Here is a 21238-nt window from a genome sequence, read left to right on the forward strand (position 1 = left end):
AAAGTGAAATCCTCTGGAAACTAGATTAATATGCTAGTAGCGATTTCAAGCTCACAGAAAGTAATCTATATTTTTATACCAAGGAAGGCGGACAAAATCTGAAGAATAGGGTCTACCCACATGTGCCTCATCACCAAGCGATATTCCTCTTTGAAATTTGTTATACCCAACTCTAATTTCATGGCATCATAAAATATACATCGTATATTGTATGAACCATACAAAACAGAACGATACTCCTGGAAATTAACATTTGCCGCCCTACCTCAACTTCATAAAAATGCGCTTCTAAAATCGGTAGAAGTGTCTACGACTAGCGAATTTGATGGTAATCCTAAACAGTTGATGTGGTATTGATCCATGTAGGTTCTAGATTCTCTGGAAATATATGGTCTAAGTCTGTCTTAGTGAAAATGAAGGTATAACTTGGCAAATTGCTCCTTATAATTTTGAGCGTATTGTCGGACTTTCCTGTTGCATATATTGTCCTTCAAAAATGTAGATCCATTCTTTGTCGATGTCGTCTTGCCAGGCCATCGTTAATTGCAAGCTAAACAGGATTTGTCACTAAAGGTACAACGTGATTCCTTTGCTGGTTCATATCATCGCACGGAATATCTTTCAAAATCAACAGGGGCAATCAGTCACTGTAAATTCTGAACAATACATAGCCATGTTAAGGGATTTTTTCTTTCCGCAACTGCAACAATTTGAAGCGTATAATCGTACGATATGGTTTCAACAAGATGGCGCGACATGTCTAATGCCTCTTTGGTGGTCGTAAACCAGATGGTTGCTGGGGAGCTGCTATCTCGCCGAAGTGACATTGCATGGTCGCCTAGAAGTCCGGACCTAACACTACCGGATTTTTTTTGTGGGGATACCTGAAAAGTAGAGTCTACTTCGATAACCCATCTACGCTCAATCAGTTGAAGACCAACATCTGAGAAGAAATAGCAGTTATCCTCCGCGCAATGTGCTAGTGAGTTTTTACTAATTTGAGACCTAGATTCGAGGAATGTTTGCAGCGCGATGGTGCACACCTGGATGATGTTCTTTTTAAGAAATGAATTTCCTAGATAAATATTTCAAATAAAATAAAAAATTGTATGTAGATTATATTTAGTTTTTTTATTATTATTTTTTAAATTCGCGAAACTTTCTGGCCCACCCTGTATATTCGTTTTCTTAAGTAGTCCTGTAACTTAAAATATTAATGATCCGTAGTGAACGAAATTTACATAATTCAATACGTTTCCAATGATGCAACTAAATTACCAGAAGCTTATTACCAATTTTTGCAAATGTAAACTAATTTTAGCCTAATGCTGAGTACGATCTCTTTGATTGCCCCAAATTTTCAATAGATCATTTTAGATTGGATTTTGTTTATTTCTTAGCTTTTACGATCTTCTACTGGTTGTATACATAACCTAGATAGCTTTAGCGCCCACATAATTGACGATAAACAAACGGTCCTAAATGAATGATTTGTAGAAATTTATTTAATCGTTGTTTGGAATCATAAAAATTATATACTCAGGCAGTGCTAATGTGCAAAACATACATGTGAAAGTCCTTGAATTTGAATACACAATAATTGTAAACTGCTTTATGCATTCAATTCACATTTTATAGACATTTTCGAATTCGATTAATATTTAATGCACTTTTCCGTTTCCTGAATTGTTAGTATTTTACGGTAGTGTGCACAGAAACCATTTGTACAGCATTAGTATTCCAAAAAAACTTATAATTCTTACGAAAATGACACTCGAACATACAAAAACGAAGGTACAGGCAAATCAAAGAATTATTAAAATGTTTCCGGACCAACAAAGGACTAAAACAGGGAGATTCTTTATCCATTACGCTTTTCAATATAGCATTAGAATGGATAGTACTCAAAATCGGTTTGAACAGAACAGGAACACTAAAATAAGAACAACGCAACTACTGGCATACGCAGACGATGTGGTAATCCTTTCATCGGAAAACGAGCTTAAGGAAACCTGCGGAGCCTTCATAGAAATGGCAGAGACAGTGATCTAAGAGTCAACGAAGATAAATCGAAGTTCATGATACTAACAACACCACAAAGGAAAAGAGCAATGAGAAGTTTGTCAATACAACTAAACGAAGAAAAGGCAATGAGCTTAGAACAATTTCAAAGTTATGTATATCGTGGGGTAACGACGGTGACGAGGGAGAAAATGTGGAAGCGAGGATGACGAGGGGAAGTAAACAGTTGGGAGCGCTGAACATGATAATAAGATCCCAAAAAACTCCAGAAAGGCGAAGCTACATCTATACAAAACAATAATAAGACCAACGGTGAGCTACGGAGGCGAAACGTGGATTCTTAACAAAGCAGAAGAAGAGAAGCTAGATTCATGGGAAAAAATACTTAGAAGGATACTAGGTGGTAAAAAGAGGGATATTTATGGCTGAGGAGAACAAATAATGAAATAAGGAATCTATTTGGAGAAGCAGAACTAAGCAAAATAATAAAATCTAAAAGAATCATGACTGGTATGTTTGAGCGTTTTAATTCCAAATTACTTTATAATTTGGTTACTAAAAAAACAAACAGTGGTTACGTTGAGTAGTAACGACTCAAAAAAAACTCTATTCTACTAGCCCAATAAGCAGGATTCGTTGATTTAAATCTGACGTTAAATCCGATCAACCATCAATGTTGAAAATGATGTTACACTTTTAAAAGCCGTAGCTTCAGGCATAAAATTTACTTTAATTATATTTTATGATGCTTTTAAAAATCTGTATTACTTTTACAGATAAAGATTAATGAAGACCAAGAATATGAGTTTGGTTTGTTTCTACAAAATAATCCGAATTTATCACATTCATTGGGGATTTTATAAACTAACCGGTAAATTTCCTTTCATTTCCGGGGATCTGTTGAGAAAGTAGAATCTTTGAACGGTATATTATAGGACCCACAGTATGATTTAGCCTAACACAGTTACGGCTCGTGGTAAAAAATTTTAGGTGTCCTGCGATGTTTCCATAAAAACATTCCTTGTAGAAATTTCGTTTTATTTGTCAAATTTCCAAAGCAGTTCGGAAAGTCGCTATTGTCTCGGCACCTAACCATCATTTTACACCTTGCGCTGCATTGAATGCTGCAAATTTCTCCAGTTGAATCGCGTCGCACTGTTTTAGAACGCCGGGATTATAACGTAAGTCATAGAAAGGGCGCGCAGAGCGGGATCGAGTATTTCATTCATTGCATAACATTGTAGCAGCGTGGATCAGAATTTTGATGGATTATTTAACTAGTCAACTTTACCGAAAGCCGCAGTTTGCATTTTTTTTTATCGAGACATTACAATGTTGCATTAGTTTCGAAAATTTTCACTAAAATAATTTTTTTAGTTTTCTTATGCACTTATGCACCCCTCCCTAACAAAGAAATAATCCAATTTGTTCGTGATATCATCAATATCATAATTTCTTCTTGCCCGACCTGGTTGTTATTGATTTACCCTTTTTCATATTCAAGAGTTAACACCTAGACCTCTGTTTTTGTGGTTTTTAAAGCATTTTTCATGCTTTCAACATCGAAGCATTGTCTGGTTGTCGTTGTTTTATATTTCCGCTTCATCAAATTCTTAAACAAATAGGAAAAACAAAATTATGCAGAATCTATCGTCGTCCAATCTGGCCATGTCTGTCCGTTTGTGTACTTCACAGACAAAACAGTGTCTGAATTCTCATAATATCACATAACCTAAAAGTTCTATTTTAGCATCAATTATAGGTGAATTAACAATTTATTCGCCTAATTTAATCCCAATTTAACATCTAGAGGTGACCAGGTTTTGCAATACACAAAAATAAGATTACTTACCCTAAATTTCCCAAAAATATGTAATAAGTGAGGTTACTGTTTGTACAACGTGAATCGACAATTGGTTATGAGATAGCAGCACGAATATATACTATGTATGCCATAAAATATATGCCCTTTTGCATTTATATTGATTACTAAGTTGATTATGACATGACACGACATAAATTTGTGACTCGAATAATACAAGTTACGAGGTCTGGTTATTAAATAACGAGACTGATTACGAAAAAAGGTTTTATTACAAAAATTATTCTACATTCGGTTGCTCCCCTTCAATATACTCCCTTCCCCTCACCACACCTTTCCATGCGTTTTTTCCATTGATAAAAGTAGTGCTGGTAGTCTTCTTTGGTGAGAGCCTTTAGGAGCTCTATCGTTTTTTGCTTTACCGCTTTCATCGACTCATATAGGGTCCATTTCAGAGCAGATTTTATCTTCGTAAACAAAAAAAAAAGTCGCACGATGCCAAATCTGTTGAGTGGGTATTAATGCGCTTACTAGTCAAATACTGCTTCACAGATGGGCAGGTGCGTTGTACCAAAACTGGCAAATAGTAAGTCTAGTTAACAGTCTGGCCCTCTGGAACCCATTCAGTCATCAAGATACCGTCAATGTCTAAAAAAACGATCAACATTACCTTGAATTTTGATTTGCGTTTTCGGCCCTCACTAAAGCGCTTACATCACTCAAAAACACGCGCAAAAGATAGAGAATTATCTCCATAGGCCTCTTGCAACAATTTATACCACTCAGTCAAGTTTTTTTTTCAATTTAACTAGAAATTTGAGATTGATAAGTTGCTCCTGTTTTTCGTCACACGTGGTTTTCTGCACAAGGAAAAAACACGTTCGTTTCAATCCGCTTCTGCACAAATACTATAATAGTGATGGAAAAGTGTTTTAGACCCCACCCGTCTAGGGCGCCCTCTAGGCAAGCAGTCTCGTTATTTAATAGCCAGACCTTGTATACTTTTTTCTGTCAAAAATGAACAATTTATTGATTATTTCAATAAGAAGATAAGAAATTTTTCATTAGATAAAAATATAGATGGACTAAAGTACGCACAAAATATAATATTTCGCTCTTTTGATTTGTTTCTTAGATGAAATTATCTCAATATCAGATTCCTTGGGGTACAGTCCTGTCGACAAGAAATTTTTTTGGATAATTTGGAGCGAAGCAGCGGCTCCTTTTTTTATCTTAATTGAAATCAGTAGATCAATATTCAAGCGATCCTATAAATAAATTATGTAATAATTTTAGATACTTGATGATGTTGATAAACGCCTCTTTGGCACACCTTATTCGCTAATAATATACGAGTTTATCACGCAATGCACTTAGCACTATTAATTAAAAAATGTAATTGGTTACGTATTTAATATCTTCATTTATAAATTAACAAATTTTTTTTCCCATAATTACGTTTATACAATGTCATATACAACGTTATTTATAATAGGAATCAATTTGAATTGATTATATCACAAATGGATTTGAACACTGCGTGAATTTGGTTTCAAATTCCTCACAAGTAACTCCCAAATCCTTAAAACTCCCTTTTTTTCAGAGCCCATAACATATACAACAATGTGGACAATAGTTTTTCTGATAGTTCCGTTTACATTGTATTCATTAACACAATTTTGAAAAATCCGTTTTCCTTTAGAAACTGGAAAAATTAATTTTTTGGCTCGAAATGAAAATTTAATTATTAGGGAATTATCGAAATGGATGTTTAAGCATGGTACCAGCCGATTTTCCGTGGAATTTTGATAATCAAAGTCGAATTTCTTGAAAATTGGTATGAAGCTATTATTTATAATCTTATTCAAAATCTACCTTGGGTGAAAACCAACCCTTGAAAATTTATTTCATCAAAATAATCTCGTAGTTCGATAGATTGACTAATTCTAAGCAACATTTACTTCACAAAGTTTTTTCTAAAGTTGGTACTTTTAGAGTTATTAACAATTGAAACTACTCATTTTTCATTGAAAAATCGCATATTTTTCACGTTTTTTCATGAATAACTTGAAAAACTTTCATTTTATCAGCAAAATCGTTATAAACAAAAATGTAGCTAATAAAAAAACAAAGGGATTCATTTTTTGAGGACCTCTATAAATTCAATAATAACTTATTGATCGGTCAGGGATGGCTATTTTTGGGGAACCCCAAAACTGAAAACCTTTAACCTCAAATAACTTGGAATTGATGAAATTTTTGGAAAAAATTTATATTTTAAATGCTTATTTTAGAAAAAATTATTGATTATATTAAACACAGTAATCTTGGAAAAAAAATTATTAAATAAACCAAGAACTATTCATGTTTGAGAAATTGTTTCAAATATTGATTTTAAGGCTTTTTTGACAAAAATTTTAGGCTTTTTTAAATCTATGTATCATAAAAATTGAAGAAGATACATCAGTTCAAAGTTTGCATTCGCGTACCAAATGTGGCTCGTGCAACCCCCTGGAACCGCACCCTTTTCGAAACCGGGGGTTGATAAAAGTTTTAATTTATATAACGAAGTATGAAAAAAAAACGTGGAATGTCCAACCGAGCTGGCACGAATGAGAAGAGGAAGTGATGATGAAATATAATTATTTAAAATTGTTTTTTACGAGTGTATTATTTTATGCATAAAAAATTTTATTGATTTTAGAAATATTCTTTTATTATTTCTGTAAAAACATTTTAACCACAATTTTTAAATTTTTGGTCATTGAAAGCGGGTTTCATAAGGTTTAAAATATTTAAAAACTTCTAAAAATACTGAAGAAATATTTTCAATTCAATATAAATACATTTTTGATTGATCATAAACGTGTTTGAGATTGTCAACAGATTTACGAATAATATATTTAAACTTTACCCGAAACATGCATGAAATCAGATTTTGCAATAAGGGGTTCTTTACATCCCCCAAAATATAAAAAGCCCGGTTCGGCACACGGAGGATTTCGTCGAAGAAGGTAAGTAAAGCTTGAATTCAAATTTCATTGAAAATCGAGATTATAATGAGTGTCTTTAAACAAAGTTTTCAATATTGTTTGAGAATATCGATAGATCTACGAATAATTTATTTAAACTGTATTTTACCCAAATACATGCTAAAATCGAGGATTTTAAAATTTTTCACGGTAAGGGGTAGTTTTCACCCCTAAAAAAGAAAAAGCACCATGCTGTTTAGTTTTTCAATTTATATTTAGTGATTTTGGTAGTACTTTATTTATTTTTGTAATTTCCGTTATTTTCTAAACGTGTATGTATGGTTAGAACAAATAGTTGTGTTTAAGAATTGGTCTGAAAATGATGAAAATTGAAGTAACCCTTTTTAACATCATGGAATATTTGAAGCAGACCATAAAAAGAAGTGAAGCAGTTTTTAAAGCGGGACATAGGATTTTAACAACTAGTACATTTGGTACACTACAACTTTTACCACGTTTTTATTGTTTTCGAAATATTCCTATGGACGTGTGGTTGTTTTTGTCTCAGAAAAGCACTTTAAACAAGTTACTATTTAGTTTAAAATTTCAAATAACACTTTCTATTGTTCATAAAACAAAAAAATTAGTTCGTATTCTGGTTTTGGTGTTCACCTGTATTAAAGTTTGAAAGAAAATCAACAGATAATTTTATTATTCGTTTATGATTTGTATACGAGGCCCTTTTTGTTCTAGTCGCGTTTTAATTCTCTTTCCTAGTAAGATTTCAGAAATACACATTGAATTTTGGTAGGTTTATATATGTTCCTGAAAAACAGTATACGTGCGTTTATTCAATTTATTGAATATGTATAATACTTGCCCTACTTGCACAGGATGTCTATATAATGACAGTAAAAATTTTTAATTAATTGTTTAGGTCAGTCCAAACGGAAATCGCTCGAGCAACGGTACGATTTGATATGATTAAAAATTCTATATACACTTTGATTCTTATCAATATATACGTTGAGAGAATGATTTACCAAGTTCTAAAAAAAAATATACTTTGTTAATAGTACTGTAATGAACACGGACCTATGAAGAATTGATGAAAAAAAAAGGAGAGAATAATAATTTAAAGTAATTTAATTCAAGAACTCCCTGTAACTACAGAAAAACTTTTATGTGTAATAAACACTGAAGTTGCAGCTATGCAGAATTGGCTATTTGCCGTATTCTATATTCACAAATATTTTCAAATGCTAGAATTAAACAAAGCGACGATAATTTGGTTATTACCTAATCGACCTATTTTCACGTCACAAGGCTTAGGATCTTCTGTAAAATGAAGAGTTCCCAAAAAAACTAGGAGACAGTTTAGAGACTGCGGGAGAGTTCATTCAGCTACCCCCAGCAGAGTCGCCAAAGTCAGCGTGTTAAAGAGACCAGAACAGTACGTTTCTGTATTAAGCATCGTGATACGGCGTACGGTGTGACGCTGTATGCGGCCGACGGCGTTTATATGTGACCGTAGCCTAACGATTTGCCTTCCGTTAGGTCTAACGTCACATTTTTTCACTAAAAAGGTAACAGATAACTCTTTTACCCTCGTGCTGTTTCAATACTGGTGACAGTAGCTGCCCTCCTAGGATTTGGATTGATTCCCATACAGGGTGTTCTATACTCACAAATATTTTCAAATCTTAGAATTAAAAAATGCAAACGATAATTTGCTTATTGACTAAACTACCTATTTTCACGTCACAAGACTTAGGTGACACTGCAAAAGGATCTTCCGTAATCATCGTGATACGGCGGACGGCGTGACGCTGTACGCGGCCTACGGCGTTTATATGAGACCATAGCTTAACGATTTACCGTCCGTTCGGTTTAACGGCCCATCTTTTCACTAAAAGGGTAACAGATAACTTTGTTGCCCTTGTGCTGTTTCAACACTGGTGACAGCAACTGTCCTCCTAGGATTTGGATTGATTAACATACAAGGTGTTCTATACTTACAAATATTTTCAAATCCTAGAATTAAACAAAGCAAACGATATTTTGTTTATTGCCTAAACGACCTATTTTCACGTTAAAAAACTTAGGTGACACTGCAAAAAGATCCAAAAAAATTAAGAGGCAGTCTCGCGACTGCCGGAGAGCTCAAACAGCTACCCCCAGCAGAGTTGCTACCCCTTTTAATAGTCTGATTTTTGTTACAGTATCACATATCTAAATTAGTCCGTGTTTATGAGGGAGGTACAGATTTTGTACCCAAAGAAAATTACCAAAAATTCGATTTGACCAAGATAAACATAATTTTGTAGATTATGCATATATATATTTCATTTTTTGCCTTTGTTTTTCTTAATATTTGATTAATTTTGTTATTTATTTATATTTTTGCATCGTTGAAATATAAGTGTTATCGTTAGATAACCAATTCCTCTCCAGTCTAAGCGCACTTTTCGTTTAAGGGAAAACGTCCCAGCTACAAAGAGTAAGATAAGCAGAAAATCTCGTCGAGGAAACCAGAGCTTCAGGCGTTTGTAAACCCTAGCGATCCACAGTGTTTTCTGGAAAGTGATCTAACAAATTTTAATAGAAACATTTAAAGTACTCCTAGAAAGTTTTCTTATATATTCCTGCCTTAATTGTCCACTTCCATTTGTAAAGATCACAGTTACTCCAAAGTTAATGTATAGTAAACCAAGAACATTCATATGCTGTAAATACAGGTATAGTAGACTAGACACTGAAATGATCGTCGAAAAGCATCAAGTTGGTAGTCCGTGTGCTCATACGTATAGAAGAGCAATTGGAGTTTACAAGTGAATTTTCAGACACCATTACAAAATTGCTAGTTTTGACAAAGAATAATCGGGTTTTTTGACTGTAGCTGGAACTAGTAAGAACAATTTAACACTTAGGGAAATGGTAATGTATCAAGTTCATCGGAATACAAGAGTCAAAATATCAAACGTGAAAGTTCCAAGAATAACAAAGAGCAGTTAAAGACTTTGAAGAATATGTGTGAAATTGGAACATTTCAGTGTATAGAAGAAAGTTTAAATAATGTAATGAAAGAATTCATCAATTACCGTTGAGAAATATTCATAGACAAGGTACAGCAAAACGATGGGATATACAGGATGAAACTTTTGCTCTTTTTATGTACAAAAGAAGTTTCTACACATAAATTGATATAGTTTATTTATTCTACTAATACTGTTTTATTGCCAGCCACCTAGTGCCTTATTATAAAAGAAGAAGACGGTTGAAGATTTTTGTTCAATAACCAATACACAAAACTTATCTTGCATTGTTTTGGTGAAGTTTTAAGTTATATTTAGCCGGTAATTTCAAGTGGAATTGAAGACGAGGCAATGGGAGACCAAGCAGGAATGGCCAGTGTGTAAATTTCAAATTCAGGCAACATCGATGTCTAAAGGATTTTTTGATATTGTGGAAGGCATAAGATAAAGACCAATTCCTTCGAATGATACAAAGAAATGGAACAGTAAAGATAGAATTGCTTAAGAAATTATCATATTTAGTAATTAAACATGAATGGCAACTATCTTCTAAAATGTGGATTGAACTGAAATTTTTCAGTATACAATTCAATTTTGTGACAGTTAGAAGAGATTAGAGGAACGGGGAAGTCCTTGAGCAAAGAAATAGGCGAGAGAATGGTCATGACAAAAGTCTTCACCAGAAATTATGACGCATAGCGTAACATTTTGAGAGCTAATTCCTTAATTAAGTAGTGTTATCACTGATCTGATGTAGAAACTTATGCTCAAGAAAGATGAAAACAAGAATAGCAGTGAATCAACATCGTCAGCAGTTCAGAGATTTGGTAGTATTGATTCGAGTATGATGAAAAGTGAGAATAATAAAAAAGAAAGATATCTAATGCTTTGAGTATGTTAAAAGCCCTGCCACAAGGAAAAATTTTGTTGGCTTAAGAAGCAAAATGGTTTTACAATTAACCGAGCATTGATAAGTGAATCTTCATCAAACTACAAATATAATGACTATAATAGACAAATAAAAAATGAAAAACCTCATAGTGGTTGGTCAGTGAGTCTTCAGAGCCAAATCAAATAAATAAAATGTTACTGAAACAAGACAGGTAGGTAGGTAAGTATTAAAAATCTAGTAGACGTGAAAGGTGTAGGTACTGTGTCAGTATTGGCATAGAACAAAACAGAGTAGTGGAGAATAAAGTTGGAAAATGTATTGTAGATAATAGATTCAGCTGTTAATTTGTTCTCGTTAAGCACTGTACAGAAACAAAGAAAAGTACTCAAATCAAAATAGGTGTCAGTTTGTGGATAAGGAAGACATACTCGAAGTATTAGTCAACAGGTAAGGGGAGGAAATCCATATAGAAAACAGTTAAAACTCAGTTTTATGAATAAGTTAATGAGCTTGTAGTTTATATCTTGATGATTGGTATAAAAAGCTAGATCCTATAAATTACGATCAAATGAGGATGGTAGATGTCAGACAACAGACCAAACAGTCGAAGTAAAGCTATGAAACCTGGAAAGCTCTTTTTTAAAGACGTAGAAGGGCCTTTTGATGAAGCTAGATATTTATTAATACCGTAAGACGATTATACAAGATACGGATATATACAAACAGAAAAAGAAATTGAAAAATAAAGAGCAGACAATGGATTAGCGTTATTTCTTGCAGAACTAAAGAAGCTGGCTAATGAGAAATAATTATTATTGTGCTGATACACCCCAGTAATGGAAGAGTATAGTTTTAGGGAAAACTTCATTTTTCGCTAGATGGAGAAGGGTTTCTTTAATTTAACAGTTAAACATGACTTATATATCGGAGCTAAATAATAAAGTAACTTAAGATGAATGATAACGTGTTATCCACATTCGATTTTTATAACTCACTATCATCGAGTTCACTGCTTAAACTACCTCTTCGACAATGGTGTTTTCGTAGTTATCAAATCAAGCTTTTTGATAAGTGTGAGAAAAATAACTGCACGTTTCATCCATGGGTATAATGGTTCGATCCTTCTCACAATATTGCTTACGTATTTACCACCTCCGAATCCCGTGTCTTCCTTGACCTTTTGGTGTGAATGTTTAAGGGTAGGCGCTGTTTTTTCTTACACACACCAATCATCTAATCGCTAACATCAATATCTACTCTATCTGAGGTTTTATATGCATTTTATTCAGCGTGGAAAGTTGCCACTTTTCAATATTTTCACCTCGTTTGATAACATTTTTCATTGTGCCCGGACGAATATAATCTTATAATTATTATCTGCACGCGTGACTGACTCAGAGACACACACTTCTATTATATGGAATGAACAAAAATATAAAACTGGCTAGATAATAGTGATATTTTGTTGAAAAATGAACCACGTGTATTGTGAAATATACCTATAATATAAAAAAATGTGTAAAGAAAGTCCAAATTGGTTAATTATTGGTTTGGATGCGGTAGAGCGAGACCATTTCGTCATAATTATTCTCGCACAATACAAACATTGCAATAACGGCAATTTTATGAAACAGCATTGTCAATTTTTTGATCACAAGGTTAAAATGCGCAAGAAAATAGTTTTCTCTGGTTTTAAAAAAGCTGTGCACCCTCTTTATAAATGCAAATCTACGAAAAATTGTGTAACGTCATTTAAATAAAATTAATAATAACAAATTTCTATAGACTGGACCGTGTTTTCAAATTAATTTTCTAGTCCACTCTGTTTCATCTCTTATAACAATAAAACGACAAAATAATTACAAACCATCGAAGATAAAGGTATTGATCAGTGACGAGAGCTCTGCAAATCATATTGTTACGTGTCTCCGTCCTAGAGCCGGTCCGGCTTAGATGTATTGAAATTCTTTGCGCTTTTGAGTTACTTTTTATAAACCACGTTTGATGTGTTTTTTTATTCGTTTTTATAGCAAGCGGTTTATTTACATTGTTTCTTTCGAATCGTTTCTAGGAAGGTCTATTTATTTGTTTGTTTTGTTTCTTTTTTTCTAGAATTTTTAAAAACTTCGTTTAGCGCAGTTTAGTTCAGTTTAAAAGAAATAGTCGTAGTAAATAGAACGAATTAGTAAAGTAATCGCAGAAATTATTTAAGTAATAGTAATAAGTTCAGTGTAGTGTATAATGTGTAAATAACTTAAGAACGTAAGAGACAGTGTTTATTAATTCACCCCACGAATAGAAATTAAATAAATAGATCAGAAAAATATTACGTTGGTGTCAGGTACGTGGTATTGTATATAAATAGTGACATAAACATGGCCAAGAGACTAAATGACCTGACAGTGACGGAGCTGAAACCCGAACTGGAGAATCGCGAGCTGGAAACGTCCAGTAAGAAGAGCGAATTAGTAGAAAGACTCAAAAGAGGCTCTGGTAAGTGAATGAATTGATCCAGAAACATATCTATTTAAAGACGAGTCTTCCACCTTGATACTATAATATGGATGAGATTTCGACATTGAAAAACGATGTTTCTGTTAATATGGAACACAGGAATTTAACTTTGTAAAATAATATTTCGGCTAATATGGATGATAAGATTTCAGTCATGAAGAGCGACATTTCTGGTGAAATTTCTTAATTGAAAACCGACATTACCACTGACGTAGAAAACAAAATGTCATCTATAAAATCAGATATTGAAAACAAGATGACAACGATGAATAAGTAGATACAATCAGATATGGAGGACAAATTGACGAGAAAATCAAGGAGTCATAAAGAAAGATCGCGAATTCGAGAACAGAAGATATTCTAGTAGATAAAAAGAAGTGGCAAACGAAATCCTGCAATCTAGAAACACCACTCAAGACCGAAGACAAAGACAATTTTAAGCGAGTCAAGGCTCCAACGATCAACGGCAAGATGTCTCGGACCAAAGAAAAAGCAGTGAGCTTGACCATTGCACTGCGAGGAGACGCGTTAGATGTACTCCAGACCGATACCTCTTAAAGAGACTGATGACTTCGAACGGCTGAAGAAGAGGTTGGACATGAGATATGGTCACGAACCTCTTGAACACCTGTACCATTCGCAGCTGAAGAGCCGAGGGCTGAAGCGAGACGAAACTCCTCAAGAGAGACAGACATTACTCGACTTGTCCGATTCGCTTATCAAATAGCACAAGAGAACATGATGTAATATTTGGGCATCCAGGCATTTTTTCATGGTTTGAGCGACCATGATATGTAGAGGAGGCATAGATTATCCCATCGGAAAACCTTAGTGGATGCCCTGACTGCTGCTCTTGAATATGAAGCAGCCACTATAGCTTCATACAACAAGGTCAGAGCTATACATGAAGAAGGTGACGAAAGCAAACTTGACCAAATCTTCAATTTGATAGAAGGTTTGGTTGAAAAGATACCAAGAAGGATTCCAGACTGGAACTGTGGAAAGCTAAGGCATGTATGGAGTTTGTGTGAACGTCCCAGAACCCAGCACCGAACCATGATCGTTCCAAAGACCCTCTCTTACTGATAGCTTCTCTAAGATGTCGCAATGACAGTGTATATGTTGATGGAGAAGAGAAGGGGAAGAAATATACACTGCTGGTAGATACTGGAGCAACTAAAACCATTATACACTATCATCAGGATTTGACTACGGGCCGCCACAAGTAAGAGTGCCGGTGTTGACGGAAAAATACAAATAATCCAATTGGCAATTGGTGCAGAAAAGTTAACACATAAGATAATCGTAGCTGACATTGAAGAAGACGTGATTCTGGGACGTAATGAATTATCATGGTTTCCAATTGGACTTAAGAAACAGAACCATTAAAGTGGTCTCTTGACTAATACACTGCGTTTAATCATAGAGTTTACGGTTTTTATTGTTGACGCAGTTAAAGTAAGTCTACATGGACTGTCGCCAACTTTAAATTTATAAAAGTTGTAAGAATTTTATTTTGTTACTTTACATATACGCACGTTTTAGCAAAAAAGTTGTTCAATTATAAATGAAAGGAAACTTCGAATAACTCAAGTGTGAGTTAATGTTCGGGGACCCAGGGTAGTCCAACTAAAATGTAGTCCCTTACGCTGTGGTGAAGGTTTGAAATAAACTTCGTCATGAGATCCTTGGGCTCGTTCAGGGCTGTGAGGGATGTTTAGTTCCGGACCTTTGGATTGCGCCGGAGTTTAACGTGTTAATCAATTAAACCGTATACCCAAGTAGCACAACTAGTTTTATTAAAGAAAAAAAACCGTTTACATAACAATTTTCGGTAGCTAAACGGCGCTCAAAATAGTTAGGAACACGTTTATGCATTATTTAAACAGTTCTTATATATCTGAATAGGTCCATTTTACTCGACTATTTTATTGAGGTGGTCAAAACATTCACAATAGAACAACAGCTACTATAGTACCACATTTCTGTTCTAGATATTCTATACCGACTATAAAATTATTTAAGTCATTACTTAGTAACTATTACTAAGAAGTAAAGAAGACTTTACTATTTTTTACTTATTATTTGAAAAAGTTGTTGATTTGAAATGTATAATGGTGCATTTAAGATGATTGACATAATATTCGAGAGGTTTGCAATTTTTCTCGATATGTCCATCATGGCGTCTGAAAAAGAAATATTATTGATCATGAAATGTTATTTAAGACAACTCTTTAACCAAAATTACCAACAAAATCCACTAATGACACTATCATTACCTTCTTTTTGAGATACAGTCGTTTCTTTTCAAACTCCGATCGCTCCGTGCAAAGCCCTCGTACTACACACTCCGCCTTTGTTGACATTCAGGCGTCAGACGGCGTTGTGGTACAGCCACGTAAACATGTGTGATGCTTCCGCCAAGTGTAAATTGCGAAAAAATCCATCAGAGAATGAGTCGGGTGTATGGGGTTAATTTCATTAGTGATGGTGTTGTGCGTGAATGGTGTCGAAAGTTTAAAGATGGCCGTAATGATGTGTACGAAGAAGGGAGACAAGGTCGCAAATCTGTCGATTTAGATGACCCGGATCAACGAGTTGACAGAATGGTTAAAGAAAACCGCAGATTCATCATTATTGCTTTGTCTACGGAATTTCCAGAACTTTCTATGTCTGTTTTGTACTCTATTTTTACTGAACTGTTAGCTACATTGGGGGTAGCTTTCTTTGAAGAGGGTATGTCTCAATCTCTTAACCGTAAGTGTACGAAACTTTTGGTAATAAAATTATTGTTGTAAATGAACTTGTCTTTTGTTTATAGCCTATTGGAGGTTGAAAAAAATGACCCATCACTTTCTGCTCATTATGCCGTATGTCATATTATGAATGAATCAACAGATTTAGAAAGAAAATGGAAAATGTATAAAATAACTTTAAGTTAAGTAGATGGAGGCGTCACACTACTTATATAACAAAGCTGAAATTATATATTAACAAACTTCAATAACTACGTTAGTTCGTCTATCCTCATCGAATCTTGTCAAGGTTATAAGTATAGTTGTATAGGCGATTTAAAACTTGTTATAGATCTCTTAAGTAGAAAGCAGCTTCTGTGTATAAACGATGTGAAAAACGGTACTTGTGGACCAATTAAATGACTTTTTTCTTGAAACACCTATAAAACAACAATAAAGCTGTTTTATGAAAACTTGACAGTCAGGTATGATAAGAGTTTATACAACATAGATCACCAAAAGGTATAATAAGCTAATACGTATTCCAAATTACCTTTAAAGCGATTCGATAAGAAAAGAATAAGGTGTGTTACTTGCGTAGTGTCGTTACTGAATTATTCAAAAGCAATTGGAGTATTTCATATAGTGATGCATTCTTCGATTGACATGAAAAAAAATTGTTTGATTCCATAAATTGTAACTAAAAGTAGCTCCAACATTTTTACCAATAAAACACTCGACTATTGACAAGTGACGTAGAACACAGCCACGGGTGGTATACCGAAATGATCAGTTAACACACCTTCCATCTCCGCCCACTCCAATGAATCACCTTGTATGAGCACAAAATTATCTATCTTTGAACTTATTACCTACAAAAAAAATTTAAAAGATCTTGTATATTAAGAGATTTTCAAAGATATGACATTCTGTATAGAAATATATTTAATCTTCTAGAGTACCGGTTCTTGAAGAACGTGAACTACTAGGCGATATAAGGTAGAATCGAGCAATTCAACGAAAGGTAATAAACAGCAGTTGAACTTGAAGTGAAATGTTGTCGTACCGGAAATACGACAATTATTATACAATGAGATGCTTTTTATCGACAGTCGAACTGTTTTATCGAATTTTGTTTTCATTTTATTACATCTATCTTCAGGATGTTCACCTTATAGAATATTGTGTGAAGCTGCAGATATACGAGCATACACGATATACCAAGTCTGGCTATTAAATAAAGAAACTGATAACGAAAAAGTGTTTTATCATAAAAATTATTCTGCATTCGAATGCTCCACTTCAATATACTCTCCTCTCCTGAAGACACACCTTTCCATACGTTTTTTCCATTGATCTAAGCAGTGCTGAAAGTCTTCTTTGGTGAATGCCTTTAAGAGCTCTGCCGTTTTTTGCTTTACCACTTTCATCGACTCAAATAGGGTCCCTTTCAAAGCAGATATTTTCCTTACCCTTCTAATCTTTCAATAAAATCTGGTCAGGAGTCAGATTTTTTGGCATCAACTTCGCACAGACTTTTGTTATGTGTAAAATTTTTCTAACCGTTTCTTTGTCGACGTTTACAGTCTCGCTAATCATCCGGATGCTCATTCAACGATCTGCACGCACAATTTGGTTGATTTTGGTCACTGTTTCCTGAGTTGAAACAATCACAGGGCGGCATGGGTGTTGGTTATCTTTAGTGCTCTCTCGGTGACTACTAAAGCACTTACATCACTCAAAAACGCGCACGAGATAGAGAATTGTCCCGATAGGCCTCTTGCAACAATTTATAGCACTCAATTGGAGCTAATTTTCAATTTAACGAGAAATTTGAGATTGAGATTGCTCCTGTTTTTCGTTACACATGGTTTTCGTCACGAGAAAAAAATAACACGTTTGTTTTAATCCGCTACTGCACAAATAATGTAATCGTGACGGAAACGTGTTTTGGGACGTGCATAGACAGTATATCTAGATACCTAACGCACTACTCGTTTTTCATCCCACCCATCTAGGGCACCCTCGTAATTTAATAGCCAGACCTCGTAAGTAATAAACTGCAAAATTTTCGGAAGCTAACTTTAAACATACACAAGGTTCGCGAATCGTTGAGTATCTTCGTTTTATACGTATGCAGCAACGTGTTTATTTCAGTATACAGAGGACTGTCGTAGGAGATATGTACATGTTTATTACCGCGTCTACCTCATACTCCATCGTAATAAACCCGAATACCTAGCTCTGGCACGAAAAAACCGAAGACAGACCTAGAAAAGGGCAAAAAAAATCTGGCAGATGCATAACAAAGATCGGAAATCGTTTTACAACTGTATTAAATGTAAAATCTTTGTTTGCTAGAGCATTCAATCATTACTTGTGATACATATCATAAATGAACAATTAAAATTTTGAAATATCTGCTCCACTTTCTACAACCTAAAGCTGTGATTTTTGCTTTTTGACTTAACACGTGACACTACTTTCCATATAGTAAAAAAATGTCACCTTACCGATGCCGGCTTAAATATGCGAAACTAAGTTATAATTTTCAGAAAACAGAAATATTGATAAATGTACTTTATTGTCTAATTTTAAGTTTATACTTTTATTTATGTGAATTGTTACTCTCTTATTTCTGTAATGTTTCGAATTATACGCTATACTCCTTCTTAATGTATCATTGAGATTTTGCTCTGCATTTTCATATAGGTTTGTAAATTTTATTATTTTTTGTTTTATTTTATTTATTTTATGTTTGTTGCAGCTGTTAGAGGATGGCTAGCGGAGCCAGGCCTGGCTCCCTGGTACCTCCCAGAGTGAATGGAACTGCTTTTCCAGGTTTAGTACTTCCCCCAGCCGACGACGGTCCACGCGTTGAATCATGCACACACGTCGATACGCACTATGATATTAAAGTGGCCATCGTCTTTTCCCTTTACATTATTTTTGGTATAGTGTACACTTTTGTAGGTAAGTTTTTAATCCAAATTGATAGTTTCGAAAATAAACAAAATTAGTTCTTATAAGTGTGCCGAAATAAACAATTTTGTAATAAGAATTATATCTTAGTAACTTTAGGATAATATTGGGAATTTTACTATTAGGAATAATAACTTTTCAGTTGGAAAATCGCAAAGCTTTCTCCTTCGATGATTATAAGGTTAGTTCCCACTAAGCTTCCGGTACCATCAAGATTTTACTTGAATTCAAAAGCTTTTTAACATATTAATTCGATCATCTAAGCTTTTTGTTATGGATGCACTCTAGTTTCAATGACCGAATTATCACTTTTCTCTAATTAGCGACTCGGTTCGTCGTTTGATCGCGGAGTGGGGACACCGTGCGTGTTTCGCGGGCGGCCCAAGACTTAAAATCTTTAAACTCGATCTAGAAATAAATCGAACGCTCCCCGGATATCTTTTAAACTAGGGCAATCTCGGAGCAACCCTACATTCACTTGAACTGATATGTTTCCTGTATCGGGATATATATTTGCCAAAGTTGGAATTACATTTCGAAGTTTGCAGCTCCAAATAATGATAGTCAGTCAACTTACTCTCATTGACAAAATGACCGATGATATGGTTTCAAATAATCATATCAAATTTGATTTCACCACTCAGTGCATTGATAGCTGCTGGCCTCACATCACTAAACTGCTATCGAAAAAAAAAATAGGAGAGTTGCAATCTGTTGGGTTCGGATGTTATCTCAGTAACCAAACACTTGTGAAACTGTTATTTTATACATTTCCGTTTTGGCTTTTACACACTGTATATTTATGTATTTTTGAAATAATTTGTAGTTCGGATAAACCTTTGACTTAAATATTGGCGTTGATAATCAATTCCATGTAATGCATCTTCTACAATTCTCGAGAGTTCAAAATATAGTAAATGCCATAAAAATTGCAAACTAGTACTCTTCCTAAATACAATACCATGACTGGCAAATCGGGAGTTGAAAATAGGGATTGGAGACTATAAATGGATAATATTTTACTTGAATAAATAAGAAGAGCCGACTGAATCGTTTTTATTTCCATTTTATGTACATTTGCATCTTTTACTACGAAGGAAAAATGTTGGAATTTATATTCTTGTAGTGAAGTATTATATTATCTGTACAAAGGGTGTCTCTAGGATAGATAGAAAACTGAGAAATATTTAGGGTTTGTTCAGTCAAAAATTGTAAGCAATATTCATAATATTAAAAAAGTTATGTTCAATACTACTTGGTACGAACCGTGTAACTGGCGCCCTCGATGAGAGGGATGTATCAGCTTCCAAAACATATTCGTACAAAATTTCAATACAATGTTGCCAGTAGTTGCGGAAAAATCGTGATAAATGTGTATAATTTTTTCTTCGCTGCCCTTTATCTGGAATACGAAACCCTATCCTAGAAAGGAAACACACTGTTTAACCTTTCATAATATTATTTCACCAAATCGTCTTAGGATCCTAGGAATTTTTTATTTTGGCTTTTGTATGAAGCTCTTTCGTTGTTTTGTAACGTATAATTGAATTGGAAGACTTGTAATCTAAGCACTTTCTAAACTTACTGATTTATTACTTTGCTGATTGCCAAAATCTTTGTCAAATCCCCATGATTGATTATATGTGAAAGCTTCTTTTGTCTCAAACTAAAGGCAACAAAAAACTTTAAATTTACTACTGAAATATGAAATATTTAATTTAGTTCATAGTTAAGAATATTCATTAAAATTGTGATTGTTGGTTTGAATCGCACATATCTTGCATATAAATAATACTCAGTAACTTTTTAAAGGTCTAGTTTAAAGTATGTATATTTGTTAACGGGAAAAGATATAAACAAAAATTTTATATTCGTTATTTGCCATTTGATCATATTTTCGCGTTGAAACAAAATAAGGTGGTCCTAAGAATCGAATAAATAAAATACCAGGTGTTTTATATCAGTTTCTATGGTAAATATAGAGACAAATTATTACAAGTTTTGGTGGTGCTGCCAAATAAAATACACAGAGTTGTTATAAAAGGGTATCTCGAAGCACCAAAATGTGTATTCTATTAATATTATAACTCCTATTACCTATTGACTATAACCCTCCGTCAATGTCAATTACAGTAATTCTTCTAATAAGATGTAATTTTTCATGAGCTCCATCGATCTTTAAGACACTATTTCGGTGTTACACTACACAAAAAGCTCAACTGGAGAAGCCACATTAATAAGTAGGCCCGAAAAGCATCAAACAA

General features: G+C 34.0%; 1 protein-coding gene across 2 annotated transcripts in view; it reads left to right on the forward strand.

Moving 5' to 3' along the window:
* The window catches only part of LOC130442384 (transmembrane protein 198), a 70085-nt gene that overhangs the window by 29071 nt on the left and 19776 nt on the right, over positions 1–21238 (forward strand). For both annotated transcript variants that reach the window (XM_056776445.1, XM_056776446.1), the window contains one exon: positions 18760–18965. In XM_056776445.1, coding sequence (XP_056632423.1) covers positions 18770–18965 — 196 coding nt within the window. In that variant the 5' untranslated portion in view covers positions 18760–18769. The remainder of the gene's footprint in view (positions 1–18759; positions 18966–21238) is intronic.

The sequence above is a fragment of the Diorhabda sublineata genome, chromosome 4 (genome assembly GCF_026230105.1).
Source record: "Diorhabda sublineata isolate icDioSubl1.1 chromosome 4, icDioSubl1.1, whole genome shotgun sequence".
Classification (NCBI taxonomy): Eukaryota; Metazoa; Arthropoda; class Insecta; order Coleoptera; family Chrysomelidae; genus Diorhabda; species Diorhabda sublineata.